This window comes from Bactrocera dorsalis, chromosome 5 (genome assembly GCF_023373825.1).
Source record: "Bactrocera dorsalis isolate Fly_Bdor chromosome 5, ASM2337382v1, whole genome shotgun sequence".
Taxonomy (NCBI): Eukaryota; Metazoa; Arthropoda; class Insecta; order Diptera; family Tephritidae; genus Bactrocera; species Bactrocera dorsalis.
This window is the reverse complement of record NC_064307.1, coordinates 48741992-48760120: the sequence shown is the minus strand read 5'-3', so window position 1 is coordinate 48760120 and position 18129 is coordinate 48741992. Positions and strand designations below refer to the sequence as shown.

General features: G+C 37.9%; 2 protein-coding genes across 4 annotated transcripts in view; one reads left to right on the top strand and one right to left on the bottom strand.

Annotated features, from left to right (window-relative positions):
* Window positions 1–2196, bottom strand: part of LOC105223787 (glycerophosphocholine phosphodiesterase GPCPD1) — a 33340-nt gene extending 31144 nt beyond the window's left edge. Inside the window, exon 1 of one of the 2 annotated variants that reach the window (XM_049458427.1) lies at window positions 2049–2196. In XM_049458427.1, coding sequence (XP_049314384.1) covers window positions 2049–2060 — 12 coding nt within the window. In that variant the 5' untranslated portion in view covers window positions 2061–2196. The remainder of the gene's footprint in view (window positions 1–2048) is intronic. The other variant, XM_019989401.3, reaches the window with a different exon arrangement.
* A 6340-nt stretch (window positions 2197–8536) lies between these two features.
* Window positions 8537–14317, top strand: LOC105223786 (dynactin subunit 1). 2 transcript variants are annotated; one of them, XM_011201630.4, is made up of 3 exons: window positions 8537–8696; window positions 9001–10489; window positions 11279–14317. In XM_011201630.4, the coding sequence occupies exons 2-3, from the start codon at window positions 9104–9106 to the stop codon at window positions 13679–13681; spliced, it is 3789 nt and encodes a 1262-aa protein (XP_011199932.2). In that variant the 5' UTR covers window positions 8537–8696; window positions 9001–9103; the 3' UTR covers window positions 13682–14317. The 2 variants fall into 2 exon arrangements, with proteins under 2 accessions (XP_011199932.2, XP_011199933.2); XM_011201631.4 differs by lacking the exon at window positions 8537–8696 and adding an exon at window positions 8712–8891.
* The last annotated feature ends 3812 nt before the right edge of the window (window positions 14318–18129 follow it).

Sequence of the window (18129 nt, the reverse complement as noted above, 5' to 3'; positions counted from 1 at the left end):
AAACAAACAATTGGTATAAAAACTGACATGAGCAAATAAAATGAGAAAATCAAGGAGTTGTAACGCCTCAATGACTTCATCTAGATAACTGTTTTCAAATATCTACAATAGTAAAAATAACAAACATAATATACATATAAAGAGTGATATATAATATTTCATTAAATTCAAGTGCTTTCACATGGTTATTTTGGAATTTTTTTTGAGAGCAAAATACAAACCTTTCAAGTAGAGAAAAGTCGAGTCGATGATGGGTAATGCTTACTTCCTGACAAAGTGGAGAGGGTGTAGATAATTATTTTCTTCTTACAATAAGCTAAATTGTGATATACTTAAAATATAATTTTTTTTTGCAATTTACTCTTTATGAAGCCATGCAGGAAAGACTCCACTGATCAGAAAGAGAATTAAACGCGTTATGAAATGCATTGCTGCTGGTGGAGAGCTATGTTCGAAAGAGATTAATGAAGCAAATAACCTACCAGTTGTTCCACGGTGGCGTTCAACAAATTTTTAAGCGAAATTAACATCTTGTCTAGAAAAAAAGTTTCGAAATCTATACTTTTGCCAAGGCATAAAATAGCATTACTGAGAAATACAGATGAAGAGAGGAAACGAGAAAAAATTCAATTTAGATGGTCCGAGTGGAAACAATAAATACTGGATATGTAAAAGCTCCCCAAGGAAATTAAAAAAAGACGAGACTTTAAAGGTGAGTCTTGTATTAAATTACATTTTTTTATTAAAAAATAATAATCTAATTTGTCATACCAAATTTTTGAGTTAGAAATTCGCAACCCTGATCCTGAGTTCATTTTTCAACAAGATAATGCAGCGATTCTAATGTTCTCGTAAGAATAAAGGCTGACATCTTCGCCGTCCAAGAAGTGCAATAGATGGGACAAGGACTGAAACGAGTAATTACTAAAGAGGCCATATAACGGAACCCAAATTCGGTGTGCGATTCGTAGTGGGAGAGAGACTCTGTCGCCGAGTACTGCCATTCACTCCGATGGAGTAACGTCTTGTCACAATCCGGATCGAAGAGAAATTCTTCAACATATCGCTGATTTGCGCCCACGCCCCGACGGAAGAGAAAGACGATGTGACCAAAGATGGAAGCTGCCCCCGCCACGATGTCAAAATTAAGGTATCTGCGGCAAGGTTTCTTTGGCACAAGAGTCGGTAAATTCAGCCTCCACAATGAAACATTCCCAAATGGGTTGAGGCTGATCGACTTCGCCGGGGCCCAAAATATGGTTATTTGTAGGACTAGATTCCGACATTGAAAAATTCACCAAGCTACCCGGCTGTTTCCGAATCGAAAAGCCACCAATCCGATCGATCACGTTGTGATAGACGGAAGACCCGTCTTCAGTATTTTAGACGTGTGCACTTTACAGATCCCAAGAGATTGAAATAAAACGATGAGATAGAGATATGTATATCTTAAAGCGAAAGGCTGGCCATACTAAAAACAAAAAAAGTTAACTTCGGTTGAACAGGAGCTCTAATACCGTTCAAAAATACAAAGGTTCCATACAAGGACATGATTTTGATCGTTCATCAGCAACTTCTTGAAGAGAAAAGAACGTATGCCAATTTTTAGATATCTCAAAAACTGATAAATTATTTCGCTTATACTTATGTATATAGATGAACGGACACACAGATGGACATTTTCTGTCCACTCTCCCTGATAAACTAAACATATGTTTAGAACAACATTTTCTAGTTTTATCCACTTTCTCTTTCACTACCGTTTGTAGCTCACAACGCGCTCTTGTAATTTTGTTATCAACTTTTCGTTAATAGATGTTTGTTTGTGCTTTCACTGCACAACTTGGGTCCGACACTAAAGCAAAGCCACGAACTAACTAAAATATGATACCAGAATCACTCAAGTATTTACAAATCGCATTTCTGTCGCAATCCTTACACATCCTCGACTCGGCACTTTCTTATAGCACACAAAAATACGCAAATTACACCGAGCAAACGAATCATTGACCGTTTATTGTACTCCAATATTCCAAAGCGTAACTCACCTCTTTTTCCATTTCTTTGTTGTAATATTTGAGTGTTTTGTTGTTGAGGTTTAAATGACTTAAGTGACTTTAAGCGAGCACAAGATCTCCGTTATTTTAAATCTTCAAATCCTCCGATTTTTGAGTATGCTTCGTGCCGTATGCGCGATCACTGACTGTAAAGATTTGCTAAAAATTTAGAAACTGATTCCCCAATCTAGTAATCTAAATAACTAACGAATGAACTTTTTATTGATACTTAGTTTCAGCAATAACAATAACGAATAATTTCATTTTATGACTACGGCTGTCGACAACAATCGCCGTTCATACTAAGGAAAAAGTACCTAATGCCGAGGTAGAAGAGAAAAGCATATCTAACAATGTAAACCCAGTGCACGTTTTGAGGAAATTGCCGAAAGTGATTTACATATATAATAATAATAATTAAGAGGCGGTTATAAATAAGGAAATGAGGTTTCTCTTTATTTACTTCGAGAAATTCTTAAAATAATTTGCATTAAAATATTTCCGTAAGTTTAAAATAGTTAATACTAATATTTTGGAATCTTCGACTAACTTATATACGAAAAACTTTCGGTCTACTTAATTCCTTTATCTGTACCTCTGACCGAGTAAGGGGAACTACTGGTGTCGAAACTAAAAATCCGAATCCGATCCAAATGCCATATAACTTACGGCAGATATAAAACATATTCAGAGAGATCTATCTTGATCCACGGTTTGTAATTCTACGGCGTACCTCTGCGCTGCCTATATTTAGCTTTTGGGTTAAACCACTTAGTAATGTCGAATGCCTTTATTTTATAAAAAGAAATTTTATTTTACAAAATGTACAGAAATTAGATATATGTATATAGTGTTTACTAGCAGACCCGGCCACGCGTTGCTGTGGCTGAGTGATTCAAGAAGGATTTGAAAGACAAAATTTAACACAAATTAAAATAACATTTTTAAAACATATTTATCTAATAAATACTTTCAATATTTTTATTTGATATATGTATATACCCTAAATGTCTTTAATCGTAATAAATCACAGTTAATGTTCAATGAAGCGCCAATCGATGTACAATATTTTTGGTCAATCGGTCATTTGTTAATACAAATAAACTTGATGGTCTTCCTACTCGTGAACACGCCACGTATAATTGCCCATGGGAAAAACATGGATTTTCCAAGTCTAATCCGCAAATAGACATTGTTTGGCCTTGAGATTTATTTATAGTCATAGCGAAAGCTAAACGAATGGGAAACTGTAGCCTTTTAAATGGTATGGGAGAATCGGATGGTATCATCGGAATACGTGGTAACAAAAAAATTTCTCCTTTAAACTTTCCTGTCAAAATAGTTGCTTCAAGAACGTTTCCAGTAATTCTTTTGATCACCAAACGTGTGCCGTTGCATAGTTTAGGAGGGTTTAAATTACGCAGTAGAATAATCGGTGATCCAATTTTCAATCGTAGATTGTGTGGTGGCATTCCTGATATGTCTAAAGAATTTAAAAATTCAATTGGGAAATTCACTGCCTCGTTTTCTTCTACAGTAGCATCGATAGACTTAACTGACATTAAATCACCTGGTAATAATTGTTGTATCTGGTAGTTAATCAGATCAACATCAACATTTTTCGCTGCTAAAATTGCACGATTACTAAACCAGTCATGATTTAAATAGTTATTTAGTATATCTGGGAAGACACTCTCAATCAGTTCATTTTTAGTTTGAACAACAGTACAGAAATTATCTGGCAATCTAATATGTTGAGTATCTTGATGAAATTATATTTCACCGTTTCCAAGATCCAGTAATTGTTTAGAAAATTCTTGTTCTGTTGGATCATTTTGGAGTTGTACTCGCATGTTTTTTGTCAGTCTGAGTGTTTCAACATTTCTCCATAAAATTGATTGTTTTAGACATGCATTAACTTCATCTGCAAAAGTAGAGCGGGGAATAACTGGCAACGTTTGCCGAAAATCACCAGAGAGTAATAAAATAGTACCACCGAAAAGTCTGTTACTATTGTTTAAATTCTGCATAGTCTGCATATTTAATGCTTCCAGTGAATGTTTATGAGCCATAGTACACTCATCCCAAATTATGATCGAAGTCTTCCGTAACAGTGCTGCCATTCCGCTTCTTTTTTTGATATTACACATTGCATTTGGATTGTTATGAATATCTAATGGTAGCTTGAAAGCGGAATGTGCTGTCCGCCCACCATCCAACAAAGTAGCAGCTATGCCTGATGATGCAACTGCTAATGCAATTTTAAGTTGTGACCGTAGTTTCGCAAGAATGAAAGATAACAAATATGTTTTACCGGTCCCACCTGGTGCATCTAAATAGAAAAAACCGCCTTGTTTGGCATTAACAGCCAACATAATTCGATTGCATATACTCTTCTGCTCTTCAGTTAATAATGGTTCATTGTTAGTAACAAATGTATTTAAATCACGATTATTAAATTGTTCTTCTCGCTGTAAATCACTATTTACTAAGTCTGTAGCTGGGCGATCAGGAGATGGAATACCATAATTACTAAGTGGTAAACTTGAGATCATAATACATAAATCTTCAATCATTAATAATGCTTCGTTATACATATCTTGTGTGAAGTCTAAGTTTGTAGAATGGTTCAATTGTTTATGTCGGTAGAGTATATCTTCAGTCATGTAGTTTTTATATTTTTCCCACAATGTAGATGACTGTGTTGGAAAACATGTCGTCAAAATAATGGCAAATAGTTGACGAATATTACTCGGCGAGGACGTTAAAGCAGCATCAGCAAGTGTCAGATCCCAATGGCTGTCATCTTCTAAAAGTTGCAACGCGTGACATGCACCTTTATATGTACTGAACACTTGGCTATTAACTGTTCGTAAAAATTGAAAAGAGATTGGTCCAGGAACATTTACCAACAATAAACGCAGAAAAAAGCATTCACGATGTTTTGGATGTACAGTATAAAGTCGTCCCAGTGTCTTAGCTTTAAATATGCCTGCAATTGAAGGATGTCGTTCTCCCTTTTTACGTGGTTCCCATTTTTTAGCTGACGTGTTCCATGTAAAATAGCATGGAATATCAGTGTATAATAGTATTTTTGCGAATTGACCATACATATCAGTTTTTTGACAAAGAGTGAAAAATTCGGTTAGTGTCGTTTTTGGTGGTTCACATGCTCTTTGCAGAATATTTTCTTCGGTGAAATACACACGCTGTCCATTTTCAAGATGCACTGCAAGATGTTGGATTACCACTGGTGGAAGGAAATGAAGTGACCTTCACTGAGCTAAGAATTATTTCATTCGTAAATTTGTAATTTAATTAAACTTATTTGTGCTGGTAACCCTTCTCTTTATTTGCTTATACGCTTTGCATAACACTTTTCCAATTGGAAAATAACCGTAGGTTCATGTCGTTGCTAAATTTTACATGTTGAGAAAGCAGAATATTTAAAAATTGTAGCTTATATAAAGCGATTGTATTTTTAACATAGCGCCATCTGTTAGAATCTTTTTGTACTAATAAATAATACAAAAATTTGCAATAATATAATATTGCGAGTATAAATTGAGATGTAAGCTATCCTATCATCTAAGTTGGACCGAATTACATGTATATGCCAAATTTCATGAATATCAGTTGACTTGTTTTTGAGTTTATTCCAGACATACACACGGACACTGGATTTTTATATATTAAGATTTATAATATGCTAACGATGGAAAGTATTTGATGTTGTCCTTATTCCTAAACCTAACCTTTAATTTGATACTGGAAAAATCAGTTAAACTAATGGCTATATGCAAAGTAACAAGATATTTAATGATTTTTGGGAGGAATTCTTCTGGACCTTAAGGTGGCGACAGAATGGGTACTTGTACGTTAAAGACGGATAAGTATTCGAATGAAGGAGCGTACGTAACGTTTAGGTATGCACAGTGAATGCGTTGCGCTAGTAAACAAATAATTTTCATAATCGCCAAGGTCAAATGTCAATTGAATACGTCGCCGTATGCAAAAGTTGAGTGTTGGTCTACCGTATGCTTCTCCGGTAGAGGACACATCGTCAATATGTCGCCCTTCATAAAAAAGTATACATTCAACTCAGTTGTCAGTTGCATACATTTCCGCTACGGAACGTACGCACGTGCCTAGTCTGACACAACCTTTACTTTTTATAGTCATTTTCAATCCGTAAGCTCGCCTCAATTGAGCAGATCATCTGAATTAGTGAGATTTTAGACATGAAAAAGAACAAATAAGCATTATCAAATCTACTACATTTGCTCTTTTCTAGACTATTCATATAGACATAATGTAAATACATACAGTGACTTCCGAAAATATTCGTCTAAACTTAATACTTCCCGAAATCTTTATTCTCTATAAATTCGTAGACTGAGATTTATGAGTGAATCGTGACAATTGACTAGAAACCAAGGAATAATAACATCACTGGGCTTTACTTAAGATAGACAATGTATTTATGTCCGCTTCTAACTAGTATAAAGACCGTATAAAAATTTCAGAGTCCATACAAAACATATTCGGGAAATGGAAGATCTAATAGAGGGAAGAGAAAGAAAGTGGTTTAATGCCTACTGCTGAAGAATATTATGAATATTAAGAATAAAAAAAATATTAAGTCTAATCTCTAACTTCAAATCTGCCTCTCCCCTTACACAATTTTAACTTCAGCGCACTACTTTAGGTCATTATTTTATACGAGGTGTGTTCAAAAAGTATCGCGAATCGTAACTGACAGTTTTCTTCGATTGCAGGGGCGTGGTGCATCATGAGTTCTTGCCACAGGGAAGAACGGTCAATAAGGAATATTACCTGCAAGTTTTGCGCAATTTGCGCTAAGCAATCCGCCAGAAACGCCCGGATTTGTGGAAGAACAAAAATTGGCTTTTGCACCACGATAATGCCCCTGCTCACACCCATCGTTGCTTGTGCGCGACAACGCGACAAAAACAACACACTAATGATGCCGCAGCCACCGTATTCCCCAGATCTGGCCCCTGTGACTTTTTCTTGTTCCCTAAACTGAAGAGGCCCATGAAAGGACGACGTTACGCTTCTCTTGACGAGATAAAGACGGCATCGAAGGAGGAGCTGAAGAAGATAAAAAAAATGATTTTTTGAAGTGCTTCGAAGATTGGAAAAACCGTTGGCACAAGTGTATAATATCTCATGGGGATTACTTTGAAGGGGACAAAATAGATATTCATGAATAAATAAATAATTTTTGAAAAAACACAAAATTCGCGATAATTTTTGAACACACCTCGTAGAACAAAAATCCGTCTGAAAATAAATACCAAATTTACGAGCATATGTATTCGAGCCACTGTGTGAGAATCTCTACTGTGAGCTCATTGAGTGAATTAAGTCATAAGAATCCAATTTTCTTATTAAGTTCACATGCTTTCTCATGGCAATTTGGGTAAATTAATAAATAACGAGACTATTTTGAGTTCACTGAATCAAATCATTTGTAATAATAATAACGGATTTGGATGATCATTTGCTTCAAAATAGTTATTTTAGGAAAATGCCTTGAGTGTTGTATTTGTCGGTGCGGCAGCCGATTTGATAGCCCTTGGTCGGATTAAATTTCGTGTCTGTTCCTGATAAGTAGACCGTAGATAAACAGAAAATAATTGATAGACAGAAATAATTGAGGTTTTGCACTGGGACATATGGTCTATTTGCCTTCTCTTATATCACACATGGTCACAAAGATCCTGTCAACGTAGATGAATCCTAAGGCCTTTAGCTTGCTTTTAGAATCAGGTGTTCTGGAGTTTCCTGTTCTATGTCAAAAATCAACAGTTTACCAAACTGCGCCCAAGTTGGAAAAGTGTTTCCTGAGTCTGCAGTGCCCTGTAACCACTGTGAATAGCACACTCTTAGTAATTATTATTATTTTGAAAGTTATATTATTCTTGTTGTAGACGCAGAATTCTGCATAGATGATAGTCCATGGCCCGATAAAAAATACGGGCCCGTTCCAATTACATAGACCCGACTGTCATGAGGACGGTTTGAAAGTTGATCTTCAGCAGCTCTGAATAGCTGTTAGCGCAACATTTCTGGAAAATTTTAAGTTCTGGGTTCTAAAACTAAAATAAAACATTAAATGGGCTTTAAGAACAACTGATGGTCTATCCCAATATTTTTGTTTTAAATTAGTTCAAAAATTAAAAAAAAATCCATTTGATTTACATATATAAAGTATAGCAAAATTAATTTATTTAAAAAGAAAGTACCCAAAAAGCAAGAAAATTCACTGTAGTTATGTACGATTAATTTCCGTTAAAATTATTTTCAAATTCATTATGGAGGCATCTAGCGGGCAATGGAAAATAAAGTTAACTCAGGAAAAATAGTTAATTTTAGCAAATATCTGGCAGCTCCAACGAGCAGCTGTTTGCCTCAAGTTGCCGAGAAATTCTTATTTGACGCCTTTCCATTTGACAACTATTCGGCACAGATTCCAATAGCGATTGTCAAATATTTTTCACCAGTTTTTTGCACTAGTTGAAAACTTATAAAATTTGCTATAAATTCAAGTAAATTGTTTGTTAGAATCGAAGTCTGCATTTAGCAAATATTCAGAAGCAACAATAAGATTTGGTATGTAGTGTCTAGACAAAATAGAAAGAGCGTATGGCCATTGGTGAAGATTTCTCGACTGTCTAGAGAGTAGGCCAATACTAAAAACAGGGAGGATGACTAATTTGTGTTATTACTATTCTTACCATTTTTTCTACACCCGTACGACGTTGGCATAATAGTTAACTGTTTGAGTCGCTGATTTGTCGTTTCGGCGTACGTCATCCCATTTGTGCTGTCATATTGTTAATATGTGTTTTGCTGTCTATTATAATTATGTATGTTTACTTGTATGGCTGAAAATTTATGGAAACACTATTTGCAGGCTTCTCGATTTTAAAACGCAGCTACTTACCCACACAAATATACAGAAATTGGTATTTGTATACATATTTGCTTGCGGTACCGGCTAACTTAAAACCGACCTAATGTCGGAGCGGAGTTTGAAGGTGGGCGCGCGGGTCGATATAACCGGCAAGGATCTTCAAGGAACTGTTGCCTATGTTGGTATGACCAGCTTCGCCGTTGGCAAGTGGGTGGGCGTGGTGCTTGATGAACCAAAAGGTAAAAACAATGGCACAATTAAAGGTCAGACATACTTTGAATGTGGCGAAAATTGTGGCATGTTTGTGCGTCCGACTCAGCTTCGTGTCATTGGTGGCAGTCCCGATTCAAAGAAATCTTCAGAAGACATAGCTGACTCGGCAAGTAGTGGCAGCAGCGCAAGAACCCCCATGACCCAACCCACTAAAGCACGGTTGAGCGGGTCGCGTAACTCGCTCTCTTCCAGCCGCCAATCATTGCTGGGTTCACGTTCGCAGCTCTCCACCTCGTTGATAGAACGTAGTGGCAGTACAGCAAGTAGTTCCAGTGGCGGCCGGAAGAGTTTACAACCACCCAGTGTAACAGCCAGAGATCACACCGCTGGTTCTGCCACGGCATCCAGTTCGTCCATACCCACGGCTGAGGGTGGCAATGGCAATGCTTCACATTCAACTTCGAAACGTGCTTCTTTCGTCGAAACTGGTTTCCTTGAGATCCTCAAGCCGCAATTTACGCCATTGCAGCCAATGCGCTCGCCCTCTTTTACCGCTGTACCGCAAGGACCCACTGCTGAAGAAAAGGCCGCTGCCGCTGAACAACAGAAACTCATCGAGGATTTGCAATTGCAAGTAACCGATTTAACTGAAAAATTGGAAACTTTAAAACAACGTCGTAATGAAGACAAAGATCGCCTACGTGAATTTGATAAGATGAAAATTCAATTTGAACAGTTGCAAGAATTTCGTAGCAAAATTATGACTGCACAATCATCGCTACAAAAGGAACTTCAGCGTGCGAAGCAAGAAACAAAAGATGCCATCGAAGCACGTGAAAGACATGCCCAAGAAATGTCTGAACTGGCCGACAATGTCGAGCTCATCACCTTAGACAAAGAAATGGCTGAAGAAAAAGCAGATACTCTACAGCTCGAGTTGGACTCTGCAAGGGAACGTATTGAGGAGTTACAAGTGGACTTGGAACTAATGCGTTCAGAAATGCAAAACAAAGCTGAAACCTCTATTGGTGAAATCTCCACTGAAGGTAGTGGTGGCCTCTCCACCTATGAATTCAAACAACTAGAACAGCAAAATTCACGTTTAAAGGAGACACTGGTGCGCCTGCGCGACTTGTCAGCCCATGACAAACATGACATACAGAAGCTTACAAAGGAATTGGAAATGAAGAAGTCCGAAGTTGCGGAATTGGAGCGTACAAAGGAAAAGTTATCGAGCAAAATTGATGAATTGGAAGCGACAGTCGCCGACTTGCAAGTGAGTAAAGGCCCTTTATTGGCGGTCCAGGGTGCGCAAATGAAACAAATTGTATTTAAAAGCAATACAAAATGTTTCCTAAACAAAACAAATAAAATGTGTAATTATCACAGTTTAGCTACCAATTGTATAGCAATGCAAACTGTTGATATTAGACATTTTATTTAACACTGGCGCAGATATAAGAATAATGTTTAGTTGTAGCATCCATTCAGACGCTCATGTTTATTCTTGCCGAAAGTTTTTCTATATGGTCCTTTTGTTCCTTGTTTATAAAATTTCAAGAAAGTACATAGATTAAACCTTTTTGTAAGCACTTTAGCCACACAAGGTGCCACCACTACAATTTTTAGCTTTTTCTTTTTATTGAATTTATTTCAATACGCTGTTATCACATTTTTTATCAGTGATGCACACAACAATGCCAAGTGGCTTAATTGCAAACTTTCTCGAGCTTATTTTAGCTTTGTTTATAAGCACAAGCAAAGAAGTCTGTTGTGCTGCGCCTGCCGTGTGGCACGTACCTTTGGCACCTATGCGTATGTTTAATAATATTATTCCGTTTAATTTACCGAAAATCTTTCTTCTATTTCTCCCCCGTAACTGCTTGCCAAACTGGTGTTCAGGAGGTAAACGCAAAAATTGTAAAATATTTCAAAAGCTTTGTTTATCGATTCGAATGCACCAGCGTTAATTTTTATGTTGCCATTTCATTTTGCTTTAAGCCGCTTAAGCTTGTTGTTCCGCAAATAACTTTCTTTTAATTAATACTTGCTTTTCTTTCTGCAGGAACAAGTCGATGCTGCACTTGGCGCCGAAGAAATGGTCGAGCAATTGGCCGAGAAGAAAATGGAACTCGAAGATAAGGTGAAAATGCTTGAGGAGGAGGTGGCACAGCTGGAAGCGCTTGAGGAAGTGCATGAGCAGCTGGTAGAGAGCAATCATGAGCTAGAAATGGATTTGCGTGAAGAATTGGATTTACTGAGCGCCGCACGTAAGGAAGCACTGCGCGAACGTGACGCTGCTATCGAGACAATTTATGATCGCGATCAGACAATCACCAAATTCCGCGAACTTGTGCAGAAATTGAATGAACAGTTATTAGATTTGCGTGATCGCACTACCAACAATGATCCCAAATCTCTACAAGACCCCAGTGGAGTCAAGATCGCCAGCGAAACAATCGATTATAAACAGATGTTCGCCGAGTCGAAGGCATACACACGCGCCATTGACGTGCAGCTACGTCAAATCGAACTAACGCAAGCAACGGAACATGTACAAATGTTGACTGCATTCATGCCGGAGTCGTTTATGAGCCGTGGCGGTGATCACGATTCCATATTGGTGATATTGCTAATTTCACGCATCGTTTTCAAATGCGGCATTGTGGTGAGCCAGACGCGCGAACGCTTCCCCGCTGTGGATAATATAACACGTGAAGCCGTTTTTCAGGGTCACTCAGTGCAGCAGTATGCCTTCAAGTGCCGCCTCATGCACTACATACACAATTTACAATGCGCTCTCCATCAAATACTCTACGGACTGAATAGCTGTCAGCCAGATACGCTGCTGCGCGCCGGAAATTCACTGCCCGAAATGGTTGCACAAGAGAAAACTATCGATGGCATTATTGAGTTGCTTAAGTCGAATCAACTAGATGAGAATTCTACCACAGAAAACATTGAGAAATGCGTCGCTTTCTTCAATGCAATGAACTCTGTATTGCTAGCCGGCGAGGACCTACTCAATGAAACACAGATGATACGCGATTGCGTCGCTGCGCTGAGCTCGTCATGCGAGTCCATCTTGAATGATGTTACCATTGCGCGCACCATTGTACGCGAGGGTGGTGACACCAGCGACTCCATGCTGCTTATGCAATACCTCAACGAGCAAACGGAGGCAATCAAACAGCAAGTGAAGCTAATCAAACGCCGCTTGCCACAGGATGTGCATGTCATCAAATGCGGCATATCGCCGCTCAAACTGGAAGCCATGCGTCAGCTGGCACATTCGCTGTCGCGCGTCATGTCCGTTATGCATTTGGCTACCAAGCAAGGTGTGCAGCTAATAGCCGCCTCAATTGAAACGGACAACACCGCTGAGCATACCATAGAGCATGTGAAATTCTGGGAATTGCTCACGCAGGCTTGCGAACGTGTCTACGAGCAGGATGATCGTGGTCCATCACAAAACTTCAAAGGCATGTTGGCTCAGGCCAACAGCGATTTGCAACAAATGGCACAGTATTTGTTGGACAAAGAGTATGAGATTATGTCATTGGCCAATCAGAAACAAGAGAAACCCGTTTCACCCATCATTTCACGCGCACAACTCATCAAGAAACAGTTAGAGCAAAAGAACGTGCTTGCTGCAACACTCGAGAATCGTGAAGCCGATATAAAACAACTAAAACTGGCTGCCAAGCTGAAGCAGAACGAACTCTCCGAGATGCAGATACGCAAGGACTTGGCCGAGAAGAAACTGTCCGTACTGCAGGGCGAATTCGAGCACACGGTTGAGAAATGGAAGCGTCAATATGAGGAGACGCATGCGCAGCTAGAGCAGCTGCAAAAGAAGGAGAAAGAGTACGAGGACACGCTGGATCATCTGCAGAGTGACATTGAAGCTTTGGAGAGCGAGAAGAGCACGTTGCGTGAGAAACTCAAATCGACCGGTGGCACCAAACGCTTTGCCGACTCATCCCTTTCAACGACCAGCGGCAGTGGCGCCGCCTTCGCCAATCACGGCGTCTCCGGCAGCACACCACTCATCGCCGAGGAGCTGCAGTTGTTGAAAACAGTGGTACATAACGAACGCAACGCACGCTTACGTATGCAGGCACAAAATATACGCGACAAGCTGAAGAAGTTCGAACCGATTTATGTGCCGCAACCGAAGGACAAACGCATCACCGAACTGGAAGTCGAACTCACGCGCATGAAACACGCATGGGCTCTATCACTACTGCAGGCCACGCCCAAATCGGATCCAATGGCTGCACAATCGATTGTGGCGCAACAGCGACGCAATCAGCATGTGCCCGCCAAAGCGGAGATCTCCTCGCGCGCTAGTCACTTGGCAGCTGAAATACTCGGCGAATATCTGCAACGCAATCCACATCGTGCCGCCAACTGCGATTTTGCGGCCTTCCCCACTGTGGAGGTGAAGCGTGTGTTAAAGCTGTAGGCATAAGTTTACACGAAGGTATTGAATAGAAAGGCTAAGGAACTTTAAGTGCAACTGAGTGGCTTGTGATGCGGTTTTGAAAGCTGCATATAAGTAGTTAGTGGCTATAAACGTACATACATACATATACACACATACTCTCCCAATTTTTATGAACGTTTAAGGACAGCCATTTATTCAGTATATATGTACACCAATGTATTACTCATAGCCGTAAATTAAAGGCAACTAATTAATGCTTGTTTCTACCAACGCTTCCTTACATTTCCCCTCATAACTGTTAAATTTTATATTTTAATATTGCATTCGAAAGCGTGGCATTCATAATTTTGCGCGTTTAAAAACTAAAATTGTATTTTTATTGAGTGAAAAGAGTACTAAGCAATTTTGAATGTAAAATTATGTAAGATTAGGAAAAGTGTAGCACAAAGCGAATCAAATGATAAATATAGCAAAAATTATTTTCGCTTGAACATAAATTCTATATAAAATGCACTTTCTTATATAATTGTTAAAATATAACGGTCACAGTGAAATTATTGATATGTTTTATTACGATATTTAGTTAGAAATTATGTAATGCTATCGATATACGATACTTTTTTAAAGAATTTAATAAAAAGACAAACAAATGAATTCTTTTAAATTTGTGAGCTCTGTTTGTATACTGTAAAAACTTTATATTTTAATATTTTCGTTTTTGTTACATTTTGAATGTTTCTTTATATATATTTTTAATGCCTTTTCTACTAAATAGTGAATATTTTTTCTATTAAATGTCAAATAGTTTTTTATTAAATTTAAATTTTGTTAATAAATACATTTTGAATTTTTTAAGAATTTTATATAAATTCAAATTAATTTTTAAATAAATTTCAATTTCAAAAGATTTAAATTTAAAGCGCAGCACAAATATAGATTGGATTATTATTGATGTATGAAGTGAAATTAACCTAAAAAATTGTAATTTAAAAACTAATTGCAATAAAATATAAATTATATGAAAATTAATACAAACATTTAATGTTGTATAATATTTTCCGAGGTGTGGTATGGCATGAAATCACTCTAATATGGGTGAGCAAATTAAAGGTGAAGATCCATCAGATTTAAATAGGACTAATATCGATCTCTACTAACGCACAATCCGTCAGCTGTAACTCGAAAACCATTCGTTACATCGCTTCGTTTTTTTCTGAATCTTTGTATATTTTCCAATTTCGTAATTGTGTTGAAATGCAATTTTGATTGGCCAAAATTCATCTTACATTTGATCAAATGTTGAAGTAAAAGGTGTATACCCTGAGTCCCATCTGAGGTGAAATAAACAGTCATCCACAGAAAATTACTTTTTTTTAATACTGGCCTTTTCTTGACTGACAATTTCAAACCTTCCGAAATAATTTTTACCGTCAAAATTATTCCCGCCAAAACCAATCAAAGAAGGTGTGACAATTTCGAACCCTGTTTTTTCGAAGTGCGCTCGACAAAAAGTTTGTCAGTATTTGCGAAACATTTTTTTTTTCAAAGATTCGACTTTGATCCCTTATTGCGTCAACCATACCTATGACCATGATCGAAGAATATTAAATACAATTAAAGTTGTTTCTCTTAATTTGAGATGATTGATGTTCACAACATATTCTTGTATCTTTAGAGAGACTTGCACTCACTATATCAGGAAAACCGTTAATTTCTGATCTGAAAAATATGTTCGGAGATGGTATGGGACGTCTTGGTTAATAACCTGTGCCGCTTTTCGTGTTCAAAAATAGTAAGACTTTTTAATTTAAATTTTGCGCGAAAACCCATTCGACGAAATAGTTTTTTTTTTTACTAGATTGGTATGATTGTCAGTGATTTCTGTGCCAAATTCCACATCAAAATAATCATTAGCGTTTGATATACCCTTGTCTTTCTGAGGTACATAAAGTGCATTCGGCGATTTTTACGATGAGTGAAATTATTCAACCTATAAAAATCTTACTGACATCTTTGGAATATCGGAAAGGTCAGTAAAACCATTTTGAAAGTTCATTTGAAATCACGAAAATCACGGATTTTTTTCGAAAAACAACCTCGCATCAATGTCTGTGAATCAATGTTTACCGACTACCAAGATATGAAACGTGTTATTACTGGCGATGAGTCTTGAATCTATGCTTACGAACCGGAAACAGACGATCAATCGACTGAATCTCGTGGCAAAGGTGAGCTGAAGCCGAAAAAACAAGTCAAAACAGGCCAAAAATCAAGGTTATGTTGACTGTTTTCTTCGATTACCGATGTGTGGTGCACTCTGAATTTCCTCCGGCCAAACTATTAACAAGGAATACTTTTTGAATGTTATGTGTCGTTTACGCGAAACTGTTCGTAATAAGAGACCAGAATTATGGGTCGACTCTTGGTGTTTGCACCACGATAAATCAAAATCGCATACTTCATTAAATCTTCGTGAGTTTTTATCCAAATTTTCAACCAATATCGAGCAAAACCCGAGAAGTTGTTATGGTTTCTAAGCCAGAAAAATATCCTCATTTAGTCTCGTCATATATTATAGATCAATTTCAGTACTTCCACAAATCTCAAAACATTTTGAAAAATTAATTGATGAAATACATATTCAAATCTATAATCGACGAAAAACCAGTTAATGCTATCGCGTCAGTTCGGTTTTAAAAACAAGCATTCAACAATAGAATAACATCGGAAATAGAAAAATCCTTGGAAGAGGGAAACGTATGCTCAGCTGTATTCCTTTACGTTGCGCAAACGTTTGCTAAGGTGGGATACGAAGGTCTTATACAAAATCTAAAATTCTGTCTTCCGATTGAGTATTGTGCTCTTCTAGAATCGTATATCACCGTGTAAAACAAGGTAATTAATTCTCCAAGTCAAAGGAATTTGAAGCAGGAGTACTTAACCCCAAACAGTATGACTGCAACTATTGCTGATGACACCGCAATACTATGGGTCGAAATAACATCTGAAAAAATTGCGCTAAACCTGCAACATTCAATCAACTCTGTAGTACAGGGTTTGTCCGGAAAGTAATAGGACTGAGTCGCTTTAAAGGATTTATTGAACCAATCGTTACAATTTTTTAAAAACTTTCAAAATAAGCTCCTTCTGCGTCGATGCAACGTTGCCGGCGCGATTTCCAAGCATTGCAGGCGTCACGGAAGGCATTCTCCAGAATAGCCTTGAGAGCCGAGGTGCATACAGATTGGATTACCTTTATCATCTCAAAATGCTTGCCTTTCATCGGGTTTTTCAGGCAAGGACCTGTAATTGCGTTATTCAAAAATGAGGAGTCACTTTCACACATGTTCAAATTTTCTGGGCACACTTCTACTCACCGGAATTTCTGGTCGTCAGTGAGCACTTTAGGACCATACTCGCGCACACCTTGCGCATGTTCAAGTGCTCCGTCACAATGTCATGAACCACAGATTTTGATAAAATTATCATCTGGTTAAACGATTACTTAGTCACATTGTCGGTATTTATCGAAATCGCTGATCTCCCAGCACGGTCTTCATCAGCGACCTCTTCTCTGCCCTCCAAAAAAGGACTGGTGCCACCGAAATACAAAACTTCTTGCTAAATCAACACATGGGTCTGCTTGATCATATCAAACGTCTCTGTCGCAGATTTACCGAGTTTCACACAGAATTTAATCGCGTACCTCTGCTCTAACGAACGCTGCATTTTCGGCTTGCACCACTCACAGAAACACGTAGCGGGGAAATGTTTGTCCTGACTCTCCAGGTGATCGGAGACAACTGATCAGCCGCTCGTTCGTTAGCTAGGAACGCCCTCTACCAATCCAGTCGGTGTGCGCACGCTCCGAAGTAAAGTTGCGGCGGAACAAAATCAGTCCAATTTATATTCCAGACAAACCCTGTATTCTGTTCAATTTCGTAGTCGATTTTACCGTTTAGTGTTATTTTTGATTTGAAAAGAAAAATACAGAGTATCAAAATATTGTTTCTTCCTTAAGTTATTAAACAAATTACATTCACTTGTCACTTAATTAAAAAATGTAAAATGAACGTTATATCCAATATGTTTGTTATACCAGAGAATATTAAAGAATATTCACTATATTTATTGCATTCATTAACAGTCTCTGGTTTTACGGTAGCTGTTAACGGTTATTAATTCGATTTCTGTGAAATGACTTGTGGAACGAAAGCTCGCCCAGCTTTCTCTCATTTCATTCAGAGGCTACTTGACTTTCGCATCGATTCTATGTTTGGGCGAAGTGAGTAGCTCCACATTCGCAGACCAAGTACGGTAACGTCGACATTGATTTTCATTGAAAACGAATCGTCAACAGCAGCAATTAAATGCATCATCTGCCTTCAAGCAACAACACTCATGTGCAGCAAAAACGAAACAACTAGAGTTAAGTCAAAACTGGAAGTAATAGCTCGTCAAACTGC